A 13,107-nucleotide genomic window follows, 5' to 3' on the forward strand; every position below is an offset into this window, starting at 1 on the left:
GAGCCAGATGTGGCTCTTTTGATGATTGCATATGGCTCGCAGATAAAACAAAATATTCTCACTTGTTTTAATCCATCCATCGATTTTTCACTGCGCATGTCCTGTTCAGGGCTGCAGGAGCAATTGTCCATTATTTTAATTGAATGATACTGGCCTACGTTTGCCGTTGCTGGGTAAAACAGGTAAACGCCCCCTTTTGAATCAGTCTGAGACTGCGTCTGCTCGGTCATTAGCTCAAAGCTAACCCTTCGACGAAGAAGATGGCGAAAAGAAAAAAAGACGACGAGTATCGTACATTTCAGGACGAATGGACCGAAGAATTCGCCTTTGTGGAGAGAGCGGGTTCTGCGGTGTGTCTAATTTGCAATGACAAAATTACATCGTTGAAACGGTCGAATGTAAAGCGGCACTTCGACACGCGCCACGCTACCTTTGCATCAAAATACCCTGCGGGAGACAGCAGAAAGAAAGCGTGCCAAGAGCTTCTGAGCAGGGTGCAAGCTAGCCAGCAGCAACTCCGCGTATGGACCCGGCAAGGTGACTATAATTCGGCTAGCTTTGCTGGTTCTTTAGCAATAGTGAGGAACGGAAAACCATTCACAGATGGCGAGTATGCTAAAACATTCATGCTGGATGTAGCCAATGAACTTTTTGATGATCTTCCGAACAAAGACAAGATAATCAAACGGATACAAGACATGCCTCTGTCGGCAAGAACTGTTCATGATCGTACCATCGTGATGGCAAACAAAGTGGAGGAAACGCAAGTGAAGGACATAAATGCAGCGCCGTTCTTTTCTCTGGCTTTGGATGAATCAACAGACGTGAGCCATTTGTCGCAGTTCAGCGTGATTGCAAGATATGCTGTTGGTGACACACTGCGCGAAGAAAGTCTTGCTGTTCTGCCATTAAAAGGGTCCACAAGAGGTGAGGATTTATTCAAGTCTTTCATGGAGTTTGCTCAAGAAAAAAGTCTACCTATGGATAAACTTCTCTCAGTGTGTACTGATGGTGCTCCGTGTATGGTGGGGAAAAACAAAGGATTTGTGGCGCTTCTCCGTGAACATGAAAATAGACCCATCCTAAGTTTCCATTGCATTATACACCAGGAGGCACTTTGTGCTCAGATGTGTGACAGGCAGTTTGGCGAAGTGATGTCGCTGGTCATTCGTGTGATCAACTTTATTGTTGGCCGAGCCTTAAATGATCGCCAGTTTAAAACACTGCTGGATGAAGTTGTAAATAACTATCCTGGTCTGCTTTTGCACAGCAATGTGCGTTGGTTGTCAAGAGGGAAGGTGCTTAGCCGTTTTGCGGCTTGCCTGAACGAAATCCGGACTTTCCTTGAAATGAAAGGCGTCGGGCATCCTGAGCTAGCCGACACCGAGTGGCTCCTCAAGTTTTACTATCTCGTAGATCTGACTGAACATCTGAACCAGCTCAACGTGAAAATGCAAGGCATTGGAAATACAGTGTTATCCCTTCAACAAGCTGTATTTGCTTTTGAAAACAAGCTGGAGCTTTTCATCACGGATCTTGAAACAGGTCGTTTACTACATTTTGAAAAACTGAGCCAATTTAAAGATGCATGCACAGCAAGTGAGCCCATTCAAAACCTTGATCTCCACCAGCTAGCTGGCTGCACATCCAGTCTCCTACAGTCCTTCAAAGCACGCTTTGGAGAATTTCGTGAGCACACTCGTCTTTTTAAGTTCATCACCCATCCAAACGAGTGTTCACTGAACACAGCCGACCTGAATTACATCCCTGGTGTCTCCATCAGAGATTTTGAAGCAGAAGTGGCTGACCTGAAGGCCTCAGACATGTGGGTGAATAAGTTCAAGTCACTGAATGAAGATTTGGAAAGAATCACACGACAGAAAGCGGAGTTGGCAAGCAAGCACATGTGGACAGAAATGAAAAAACTCCAACCTGAAGACCAGCTGATTCTCAAAACTTGGAACGCGCTTCCTGTCACATACCACACACTGCAGCGTGTGAGTATTGCTGTATTGACCATGTTTGGATCTACGTATGCATGTGAGCAGTCATTCTCACATCTTAAAAACATCAAGTCCAACCTACGATCACGTTTAACGGATGAAAGCCTCAACGCTTGCATGAAGCTTAACCTCACCAAGTACCAACCCGACTACAAAGACATCAGCAAATCCATGCAGCACCAGAAGTCGCATTAATGGTGAGTGTTATAACAACATTATTTAAAAGAATAAATTCAGAGGCTTATTATACTGACATTTAGTTGAATTCACTTTTAAAATATATTATATGGCTCTCACTGAAATAAATTTCCAAATTTTTTGCTTTCATGGCTCTCTTAGTCAAAAAGGTTCCCGACCCCTGGTCTAAAATAACGTTAACTCAAACGTAATGGGAAAAGCAGGCTACAGCTAAATTAAGACTTCACAGTAATAACAATAAAGACAAGTATTGAGTGATTGTATTTTAAATGAGCACAAGTAAAGTAGAACTGACGTAACAGCTGTTATATATGTTAGGTGTTTGTTATATATGTCAACGTTTATTTTCAAGTTTTATTTTGAGGGTCTTTTAAAGTTATTACATGCTGTCTCAGCTAGCAGTTAGCTTGGCTGTCGACCGGAAGCGTGGAACAGATCGTGCAGTGTCGTAAATCCTCGTACAACCGCGCATGCGCGAACATTTTGCGCATGTGCAGAACGGATCGTGCAGGCAGAACGGATCGTGTACCGACAGTTGTCGGTACCGACAGTAACCCTTCTATACTGTCTATGGTAGTAACAGTAACAGTAACAGTAACCGTAGTAGCTAGTAGTAGTAGTAGTAGTAGTAGTAGTAGTCGTCGTCGTTCTTCTCTCTTCTTTTGATTAAAAACAGACTGTAGCGTTATCCTTAAATAGTAAAATAATAAAATATAATAATAATAATAATAAAAAAGTGACCGCCCCCCTTATTTTGCGGTTCAGGTTCCGGTGTTACACCGAAATCTGTGACCCATTGAGATCGGTGTCCCCCTACCTCAACCTGAACCAAACCCCTGTCCCTAACCTTAACCACGGAAGGGGGCGCTACGCTTTTAACAGGAGGGACACAGATCACGACGGGTCACAGATTTCGGTGCAACACCGGATTTAAATTTCACATACATTTTCCAAAAAGCCTTATTTAATATATATATATATATATATATATATATATATATATATATATATATATATATATATATATATATATAAGTAACATAGTTGAATGGGTTCAGGTTAAATTCTACTAAATTGGCACAACTACGCCATCTACTGTTAAAAGCCGTACCTGCTTCGAGTAGTTGTAGCGCAGCATTATGGGAAATTCCTCACAACAACGGAGGATTTCCAACGAGGTAACATGTCTGTGAATGCTTGTGGACAATATCGTGTTAACTACTTGAAAAGCACTTAAAAGTTGCCCCAGTTTGTTTGGTTAGATATAATAATTGTCTGAAGCTAATTTGGCAATGGTTGTATTTAGTTACCAGCTGTTTTATTCATGTTTAACCACTCGAAAAATATTTTCTGCATGCTAACTAGCACCTACATGTGCCGTTTTTCCAGACAGAGCATGCTAGCTGTTGTCCTTTGAGATGAGCATTCACACACTGTTGTTTTCCATTGTAAATGCAGGTACATTGCAGTATGTTGTATATTGCTGTAGTCTGTGGTGAAATGTTTTGTATTGAGATATTTACTGTTGTTTTATACTGTGGGAAAAGTCCAGTACATAATTATTATTGTTAATGGTTAAAATACTGAAAAGGATATAAAAAAAAAGCAGTCCAGTATGAACAAGCCATATTGTAATTTTGTTTATATATTGACTCCTTGTTAATTTGCAAGAGAACTGCTTCAATTTTGTTTTATTTCAAATACATTTATTATTCATGTATATTGCTTTGCTAAAGTATGTGTCAAAGTTTTGCAGAGAGAAAATTAGGTTGTAGAGATGGGAAATTCCTCACAACAACGGAGGATTTCCAACGAGACAGAGCATGCTAGCTGTTGTCCTTTGAGATGAGCATTCACACACTGTTGTCTTCCATTGTAAATGCAGAGGCTGAATAAACTGGCTGTTACCAACTCGACTGGCTCCGAGTGATACCACAGACATCTCGCATAGGTCACACTGGTGCCGTGACTCGTCCATGACTACGCTGGACCGGGTGGATGTCTTCTCGCCATCAATTGGAGCTGCATATCTTTCATCTGTGTATTAGATTGTTGGGGTTATCTAATTGGTAAACAGCTATAGCCTCACAGGCCTATCCTTTTTGATACACTCAGGAGCTCATTTTATTTGATTGTGAATTTTGCTAGCAAATATGAGTCTCAGCAAATTTGGTACCTTTCAAATGACTCCTCATAATGTTGGTAGAGGGAGAGGGTTACATAGCAGTAGCACACCAGTGCCATTCTCGCTGGGTGATCATCATAAGACAATGTTGGATGTAGATTATGTACACAGTTCTCTTAGAGGTGAGGATGTAATGAACACTCACGGCCAACCTATAACTGGGACACATCCATCACCAAATACAAGCACATCTGTCCCGCACCCTTCCCCTCCCCTTGATGAAGTGAGACTGGCTGACCAGATGAGCACTATTGTGCAGCAGATTGGACAGCAAATAGCTGATAGTGTTATGACACACCTCAACACATCTGGCCCCTCAACTGCTGCACATACCAGTCATTATGAAACACACAATAAAAGAGGCCCCTCCCCCAGTCACACCCTGGATCTCTCCCAAGTCCAACTGGTCACCCAGGGCAGTGTCAAGGACCCACCTGTGTTTAGAGGGGAGAGTTTGGATACATTGTCTATTGACGATTGGGAGGAATCAATGGAAAATTACATCAGGAAGAGTGGTGTTCAGCTGGAGAATCAAGCGGAGGAAATTCTCATCCACCTGAGAGGTAGAGCCAAGGATGTTGTCAGGTTTGGGATTAGAAATGGAGAAGTTGATGTCCGGCATAACCCACAGGCCATCTATGGGCTTCTTCGCAAACATTTCAGCTCTAGTCATTTCTCCTCTGTTCCTTTAGCTGACTTTTATTCCACCTTGCCAAAAGAACGAGAAGATCCATATGAATACTGGCTGAGACTCAACCGAGCAGCTGATGTTGCTGCAAGCTGTCTTGAACAGCAGGGTAAAATGTTTGATAACCCCAGTATGGAAATCACACGTATGTTCGTCAGACACTGCCCCTGTAGAGATTTAGCTCTTACCTTCAGGTCCAAGACAATTGATAAATGGTCAGCTCGTGAAGTTCAGGAGGTGCTGGACGAATACCATTTGGAGAAGGGAGTTAAGTCTTCTGCTGAAATGGGTGGCAAAATCAGTGTGAATAAAGTTGAGCTAAGCCCTAATGCTAATCCAACTTCAGACATTCCTACACGAGAGCCAGCTGTGAGTCATGACCATCCCACTCTAGAGAGGTTGATTGGCATGCTTGAGAAAGTGCTGCTTCAAGGCCCAGGTTATGCCCGAGCAAATAGAAGGCCACCTGCTACCAATAGGCTCCCTAGAATAGAGGGCTTAACTGAAATGCCATGCTCTGTATGTAAGGACAGCTCCCACTCTGCTCTCACACACTGCCGGGAGAGCAGGCTGTGTTTCCTATGTCACTCACCTGGACATTCCCGACGCAACTGCCCGGAAGGAGGACGCCTTCCCTTTGGTCAGCAGGGAAACTGAATGATCTGCGCGTAAGGGAGGACAGCGCAGATCCTAGGAGTGAGCCTCCCACCTTGGATTTGTCAGATAAAGATGATCTTGAAACATTGTACAATACCTACAGCAACGTGGTGGAGCCTGAAAAAACATTGATTGTGCAAGGCCTGCATAGACTCTCAAAGACTGACAGCCTTTTCTACACAGACGTGACAACTGGTAATGGAGATGTTCTCAGAGCATTAGTGGACAGTGGATCTATGGCATGCACTTTGAGTGAGGCAGCTGACATGAAACTTAACCAGTCTACCCCTAACATTATAAAGTATTCAGCTGAAAAATATGTAATTGTTGGTTGTGGCGGTCACCTTGTCACACGTACTGCCATGTACGACCTCACTGTATCAGTTTATGGCTATAGAGTGATCGTTCCAGTCCTAGTCGTGCCAGGCCAGACTGAGGAGATGATTCTCGGCAGCAACGCCATAAGGTGGCTCATTTCACAAATGAAGAATACTGTTAATGACCAAAATGTCACATCGCCAGTGAACAGTGACCACCATGATGAATTGGTCCAATTAATGTCAAAGTTGTCTGCCTCAGATGAGTGGGAGAGCAGAGCAAAGCCAACCTGTATCAGCACAGCTAAGCTTAAAAGAGCGGTCACTCTGCGTCCAATGACTGAACATTTAGTTTGGGCTAAACTGCCTGCCACTGACATCTCCACAGTAGGTAGTACAGTCGTCATTGAGCCCACCCAGTCCAGGGCCAGACCTGCACAAATTCTGGTAGGGAGAGTTGTCACTTCCTTGTCAGGAGATGGATGGGTTCCAGTGAAAATAGTTAATCCCACAGAAAAGCCACTAACCCTGAAAAGGAATGCAAAGGTTGCAGATGTATCCCCTTGTCTTTCTGTGCAGGATTTACCTGAGCCAGACTACATCCAGTCAAACGCACAGTACACACAGAGCCCGTCCCCTCCACCAAGGTCAGAAGAGGAGATATCATTCATCTTAAGGGATTTGGGTTTGCAAGATTTGGACCTCTCATCCTGTGAAGTCTCCCTCGAATGGAAAGATGAACTGTTGCAGATCATTGAGCGGCATGAATCTGTCTTCTCGAGACACAAAATGGACTGTGGTGAGGCGGTGGATTTTGTCCACAGGATACGCCTGCTGGATGACAAGCCCTTCAGACTGCCATATCGGCGAGTCCCTCCATGTCACTATGACAAACTTCGGACTGCTCTAAATGAGATGGAAGAATTGAGGATAATTCGTAAGTCTCAGAGCGAGTATTCATCCCCTCTCGTCCTTGTTGTCAAGCCAAACGGTGATCTCCGCATCTGCAACGACTTCAGATGGTTGAACGCAAGAACAGTGAAAGATGCACATCCGCTGCCTCATCAGACGGAAGTCCTTGCTGCACTTGGTGGCAATGTGTTCTTTTCCACAATGGATCTCACTTCAGGCTTTTACAATGTTGGACTGCACGAGGATGACAAAAAATTCACTGCATTCTCCTCCCCATTTGGCCTACATGAATATAACAGGATGCCTCAGGGCTTGACAAATAGTCCTGCCACTTTCATGCGAATGATGATGTCCATCTTTGGCGATCAGAACTTCACAAGCCTGTTGTGCTACCTGGATGATCTGATGGTCTACGCTCCGTCTGAACAGGTTGCACTTGAGCGTTTGCAGATGGTTTTCTCACGTCTTGCTACCAACAATTTGAAGCTCTCGCCTAAAAAGTGCCATTTTCTTCGCCGGTCTGTCAAGTTTCTGGGACACATCATATGTGAAGATGGTGTTAAGACAGATCCAAGTAAAGTGCAGGCTATAAATGATGTGCAGGAGGCTGACCTGATGGAGTCCGATGGGGAAACACCGTGCGCAAGAAAGATCCGGTCCTTTTTAGGAATGGTTCTTTACCACCATCATTTCATTGAGGGCTGTTCTGCTAAAGCTAAGCCACTGTTCAAACTTGTGGCTGAGCCTGCCACAACAAAGACTAGAGGGAGAAGCCGCAAACCCAGATTTAAGAAAAGCTCTGCGAGACTGTCTCCGACTGACTGGACTGACGAATGTAGAGCAGCATTCCAGACCTTGAAACATGAGCTGGTGCACAGTGTCACATTAGCCCACCCTGACTTCACAGATAATAATCCATTAACATACATATTGACTAAGCCAAGGTTAGATGCATGCGAACAGAGATGGGTTTCAAAGCTCGCAGCATACAGTTTTGACCTTAACTATGTCCCCGGCCCGAGGAATGTGGTTGCCGATGCACTTAGCAGAGAGCCATTTGTTCAGTCATGCATGGGCCACCGTCTCTTAACTGAACCTTATGCCTTGTTACAGAAGCAAGTGAGTGGAATGATGGACAGGACAGTGCAAGACGCGTTTCACTACACTAATAACTGTCAGTTGGTTGATGAGTCTGCAGAAGAAACTGCCGTTGCCCCTCCTCCCCCTACCTGCTCCCTCTCTTCACAGGATGTTTCGGCTGTGTTGGAAGCACACGTCACGGGGGGTGTCAGTCAAGTGAGAGGCACAGGACCAAATATCCCACAGCTTGTCAGTGTCGATCTGGGTGCTTCGCTGCCAAAAAGTGAACTGGTCAACCTACAAGAACAGGATGACGTCTTGGGCAAGGTCTTCTGGTATGTCCAGCGTCATAGGAGGCCCACTAGGCGTGAACGTGCTGATGAGTCTCGTGGTGTGATGAAACTGCTGAGACATTGGGCCAAGCTCTGCGTCAAGGATGGCATGCTGTACAAAGTAAAGAAGGACAAAATAATGAACAAGACTACTTACCAGTTCATTGTTCCAGACTCCCTGAAGGCGCAAATCCTTCATGGTCTCCACGACTCAGCCGGTCATCAGGGGCAGGCTCGCACACTTTCCCTGGCCAGACAGAGGTTCTTTTGGATAGGGATGGAGCGTGACATCATCAATCACGTAAGAAACTGCTTTCGCTGTGTGGTCGGCAAGACCCCTGAACCACATGCCCGTGCCCCTCTGGAGACCACTGTGAGTTTGTTTCTCGCTTGAAACGCGACCTGTCTGAAGCGGCATGTATTGCCCGACAAAAAAGTCGTACGGAGCAGGCTCGTCAGGCGAGGTACTACGACCGCAAAGCAAAGGGGTCACCCCTCACTTTTGGAGACAGAGTCTTGCTTGCGAATCGTGGTGAAAGAGGGAAGAGGAAGATCGCAGACAGATGGGAATCCACAGTTTATGAAGTGGTGTCTGTCAAACCTGAGATCAATGTGTATCACATCAGAGATCCTGTGACATCTAGGGAAAAAGTTGTTCACAGAAACCTTCTGCTTCCTGTGAGTTTTCTCCCTGCTGGGGGGGAAGATGCCTTGGAGTCAAGTGGCCCTTCTGTTGCTGGTAGTGACGAGTCTGACCTTGTGGTCCCCACGGATGTCCAGGACAGTGAGACAAAGACAATTAACTGGCTGATGCAAATGGATGATGCGAGTGATGGTGATGCGGCTGCCAACATGTTTGATGGTCATCCAGTTGTGGCTGTAAGTGCTCTGCCCTCAGAGAGTGAAGTGGCTGTAGCCCCAAATGCTGCGTGTGAAGGTTTAAGTGTCTCAGGATCATCAGTTTATGCTGCACAGTTGCCTTCTCCCGAGTTCTCCGCTGAAGGTGTGGCATGCCAGGACGCACCCTCCCCGCCCTCAGCAGTAGTTCAAGTCCTCTCCCCTGGACGTACAGCTGACAAGACTGTCCCCTCCCCTGAACATGCTACTGACACACAACCAAGTGCATTTACACAGGCTGATGTAGTGTGCACACAGCCACCGCCAATTTTTACCAGGGCAGGTAGACATGTGAAACCCCCAGCTCGCCTTATTTGTGAAATGAACGAGCAGATTGTAGATGACTCAGCCTCAACGGTTGATTCTTTGTTTTCCTTTGTGAGGAACATGTTTTCTGAGTAGTTTGCTGGATGTTGTGGATTTTTTTTTCTTTTTGCACTTGTATTTACCTGAAGTATTATGGTAGTAGGAGTAATGTTTATCGTACGAGAGGTGTAAACGGCATCTTTTATGTCTGGGTTGGTATGGGGATTGGCCACTCCCTTGCTGACTTTGTTCCGGATGGAAAGTCTCTGACTGACTTAAACCAAGTAACGCTCCTATCGTCACACAACTTATGTACCTTTTTGTGAGTTTGTAAATCTCATCTTGTATTGTTTTCCCTTGTTTATTGTACCCCACTTTAGCAGAATTTAAGGGGGGTGTATGTAACATAGTTGAATGGGTTCAGGTTAAATTCTACTAAATTGGCACAACTACGCCATCTACTGTTAAAAGCCGTACCTGCTTCGAGTAGTTGTAGCGCAGCATTATGGGAAATTCCTCACAACAACGGAGGATTTCCAACGAGGTAACATGTCTGTGAATGCTTGTGGACAATATCGTGTTAACTACTTGAAAAGCACTTAAAAGTTGCCCCAGTTTGTTTGGTTAGATATAATAATTGTCTGAAGCTAATTTGGCAATGGTTGTATTTAGTTACCAGCTGTTTTATTCATGTTTAACCACTCGAAAAATATTTTCTGCATGCTAACTAGCACCTACATGTGCCGTTTTTCCAGACAGAGCATGCTAGCTGTTGTCCTTTGAGATGAGCATTCACACACTGTTGTCTTCCATTGTAAATGCAGGTACATTGCAGTATGTTGTATATTGCTGTAGTCTGTGGTGAAATGTTTTGTATTGAGATATTTACTGTTGTTTTATACTGTGGGAAAAGTCCAGTACATAATTATTGTTGTTAATGGTTAAAATACTGAAAAGGATATAAAAAAAAAAGCAGTCCAGTATGAACAAGCCATATTGTAATTTTGTTTATATATTGACTCCTTGTTAATTTGCAAGAGAACTGCTTCAATTTTGTTTTATTTCAAATACATTTATTATTCATGTATATTGCTTTGCTAAAGTATGTGTCAAAGTTTTGCATAGAGAAAATTAGGTTGTAGAGATGGGAAATTCCTCACAACAACGGAGGATTTCCAACGAGACAGAGCATGCTAGCTGTTGTCCTTTGAGATGAGCATTCACACACTGTTGTCTTCCATTGTAAATGCAGAGGCTGAATAAACTGGCTGTTACCAACTCGACTGGCTCCGAGTGATACCACAGACATCTCGCATAGGTCACATATATATACTTTTTCTTTTTTTTTAGAAAGGTGATTTCACCAGCCTACATATCTTTAAACTTTCTCTAACAACCTGCTTTAGTTGTGGGAGTTAATGAACAGAAAACCACCTAAATGAATTTCAAAGAATATCTGTTTCACTTCCTTTAATTGTTTAATGCTATAGCCTGACAATACCCTACACCCAGTCTCAACTCTTCAAAAGTCTAAAATGTAGCAGCTTATAGGCTACTGATTGGTCTTTTTAAAAGTCCAAGTAATAACAGTTTGTTGGTGGAAACATCCCTTGTACCATTTATGGACAGCTGGGGTTAAGATATGTTCTTTTGTTAACTTTTCATTTTAAACCAACAACTTTACTTGAGCTCTTAAATGAAGCCATTGTGTAGCGATACAGGTGCATTTCATAAAATTATAGTATCGTGGAAAAGTTTATTTCTGTAACTTTATTCAAAAAGTGAAACTTTCATATATTCTAGATTCATCACAGAAAGTTTATCATTTCAGGTTTCTTTTTTTAAAATCCTGATGATTGATTCTTCTCACGTCCACATTTCTGTATTATACATTCTTTGTTATAATATTCAAATATTTTGAGGTACGGATTTTTCATTTCCATGAGCTGTACGCCGTAATCATCAAGACTAAAACAAAAAAGGCCTTTTATGTGTAATGAATTTAGAATATATGAAAGTTTCACTTTTTGAAAAAAATAAAAATAAAAAAATAAACTTTTCCACTATATTATAATTTTATGAAATGCACCAGAGTCATTTTAGGTAGCAAGTTTTGAACCTGCATCTGTTCACAACTCCATCCTTGATTAGGAGAGTGAGAGCAGATGGGAATAAGCACAGACAACATTTTAAAATATGTGCTTAAAATGATTAAAGTGGATGGAAACCCAGCTTTTCACAGGCCAGGAAGTCCATCCACAATGTCATGAAGGTGGCTGAAAACCAAAATCAGGTATGTTCTTTGTGGAGAAGTTCTACCAGACCAGGTTTCAAGGTGCATCATGTAGGAACACACTTGCTGTTCTGCCTGCAGTGGTCCAATCGTCTGTGCTGCTGCATCCAAACCAAGACCTGCAGAATGAAAGCTTACACACAAGTTGTGCATTTGCTGAACAGTCAGTTGCACACACCAATATAGGCTACTCCCAGTTGAAAGCCTATAATTTCACTATTTACTTTATTATCATTAGGCCACTTACTTGTACTCTTAGCTACATCGCCTTGTACCTAATGTAGGAAGTAGGCCTAAGCATGTTGGTGAACTTGTTACATCAATACATTGTTGGTACGGATGTATACACTTTAAGTCTTTAAAGCCTGTTAAAAACGAATTTCTAGTGGGTGAGTGCCCCCTAGTGGATATATTGCATTATGTTTGGATTGTGGCTCTTCAAATCAACTGGATGGTTCTATCGGTTCTATTATGTTAATAAAAGTAGGGGGAAACACAGACGTTATTTACTTAATATGTAGCTACAATGCAGCGATATCAATCAAAACTAGCTCATTCATTTTCCGAGATGAAAGTCCGTGGTTTTAATTGTTGGAGGTTGGTGCACTTATTTTACCAAGAGCGAGTTAGGACAATATCAGTGGCCTTTAGTTAATTATATCTGCAGCAAACCTTCCACAAATGAAAACCTATTAAATGAAAACACAATACAGTTTATTTGCCTACAATTTTAGTTTACCGATTGCCAAACTAATAGAAAAATAGACTGTACAAAAAAAAAAACCTCTCCCAAATCCACCGAGCTTTGTTCATATTTGTACTGGGTTGGATTAATGTGGTCTGTTGTTGTTCTTTACTGATTGGGTGATAACAGTCCAAATGTATTGGCTTTGGAAAAGACAGGGTGGAGCTCATTATCATATATACTATGTGTCTTTTGACGCGTTATGTTACGCGTACTGAGCCACGTAAAAAGCGGCGTTAGATGAGCATTCCACGGCGCTTTTTACGGCGTTTTGCATGATACGCGTATTGAGCCACGTAAAAAGCTTTTTACGGCGTTTTGTCATTAGACGACGTAAAAAACGGCGTCCTGACCGTTCAAAACAGGTAGGAAAGTGACGTAATGTGAGCTTTTTGGCGTTCCATACAATCGTAGCCTATTTTTTTACAAAAACGTCTGCTACGGAGCCATAACGTGAGGTACAAGGTAATGGAGCCTTTTATACATTGTCGTGT

At 43.0% G+C, this 13,107-nt stretch overlaps 1 protein-coding gene across 1 annotated transcript; it reads left to right on the forward strand.

The window, feature by feature from the left end:
• The first annotated feature begins 260 nt into the window (after positions 1 to 260).
• Positions 261 to 2,198, forward strand: LOC116038896 (general transcription factor II-I repeat domain-containing protein 2-like). Its single transcript, XM_031283595.1, has one exon. The coding sequence runs from the start codon at positions 261 to 263 to the stop codon at positions 2,196 to 2,198; it is 1,938 nt and encodes a 645-aa protein (XP_031139455.1).
• The last annotated feature ends 10,909 nt before the right edge of the window (positions 2,199 to 13,107 follow it).

This window comes from Sander lucioperca, chromosome 5 (assembly GCF_008315115.2).
Source record: "Sander lucioperca isolate FBNREF2018 chromosome 5, SLUC_FBN_1.2, whole genome shotgun sequence".
Taxonomy (NCBI): domain Eukaryota; kingdom Metazoa; phylum Chordata; class Actinopteri; order Perciformes; family Percidae; genus Sander; species Sander lucioperca.

What these genes read in the sequence shown, in the direction of transcription:
- LOC116038896 (XM_031283595.1), top strand. Translation starts at nt 261, where the DNA reads ATGGCGAAAAGAAAAAAAGACGACGAGTATCGTACATTTCAGGACGAA.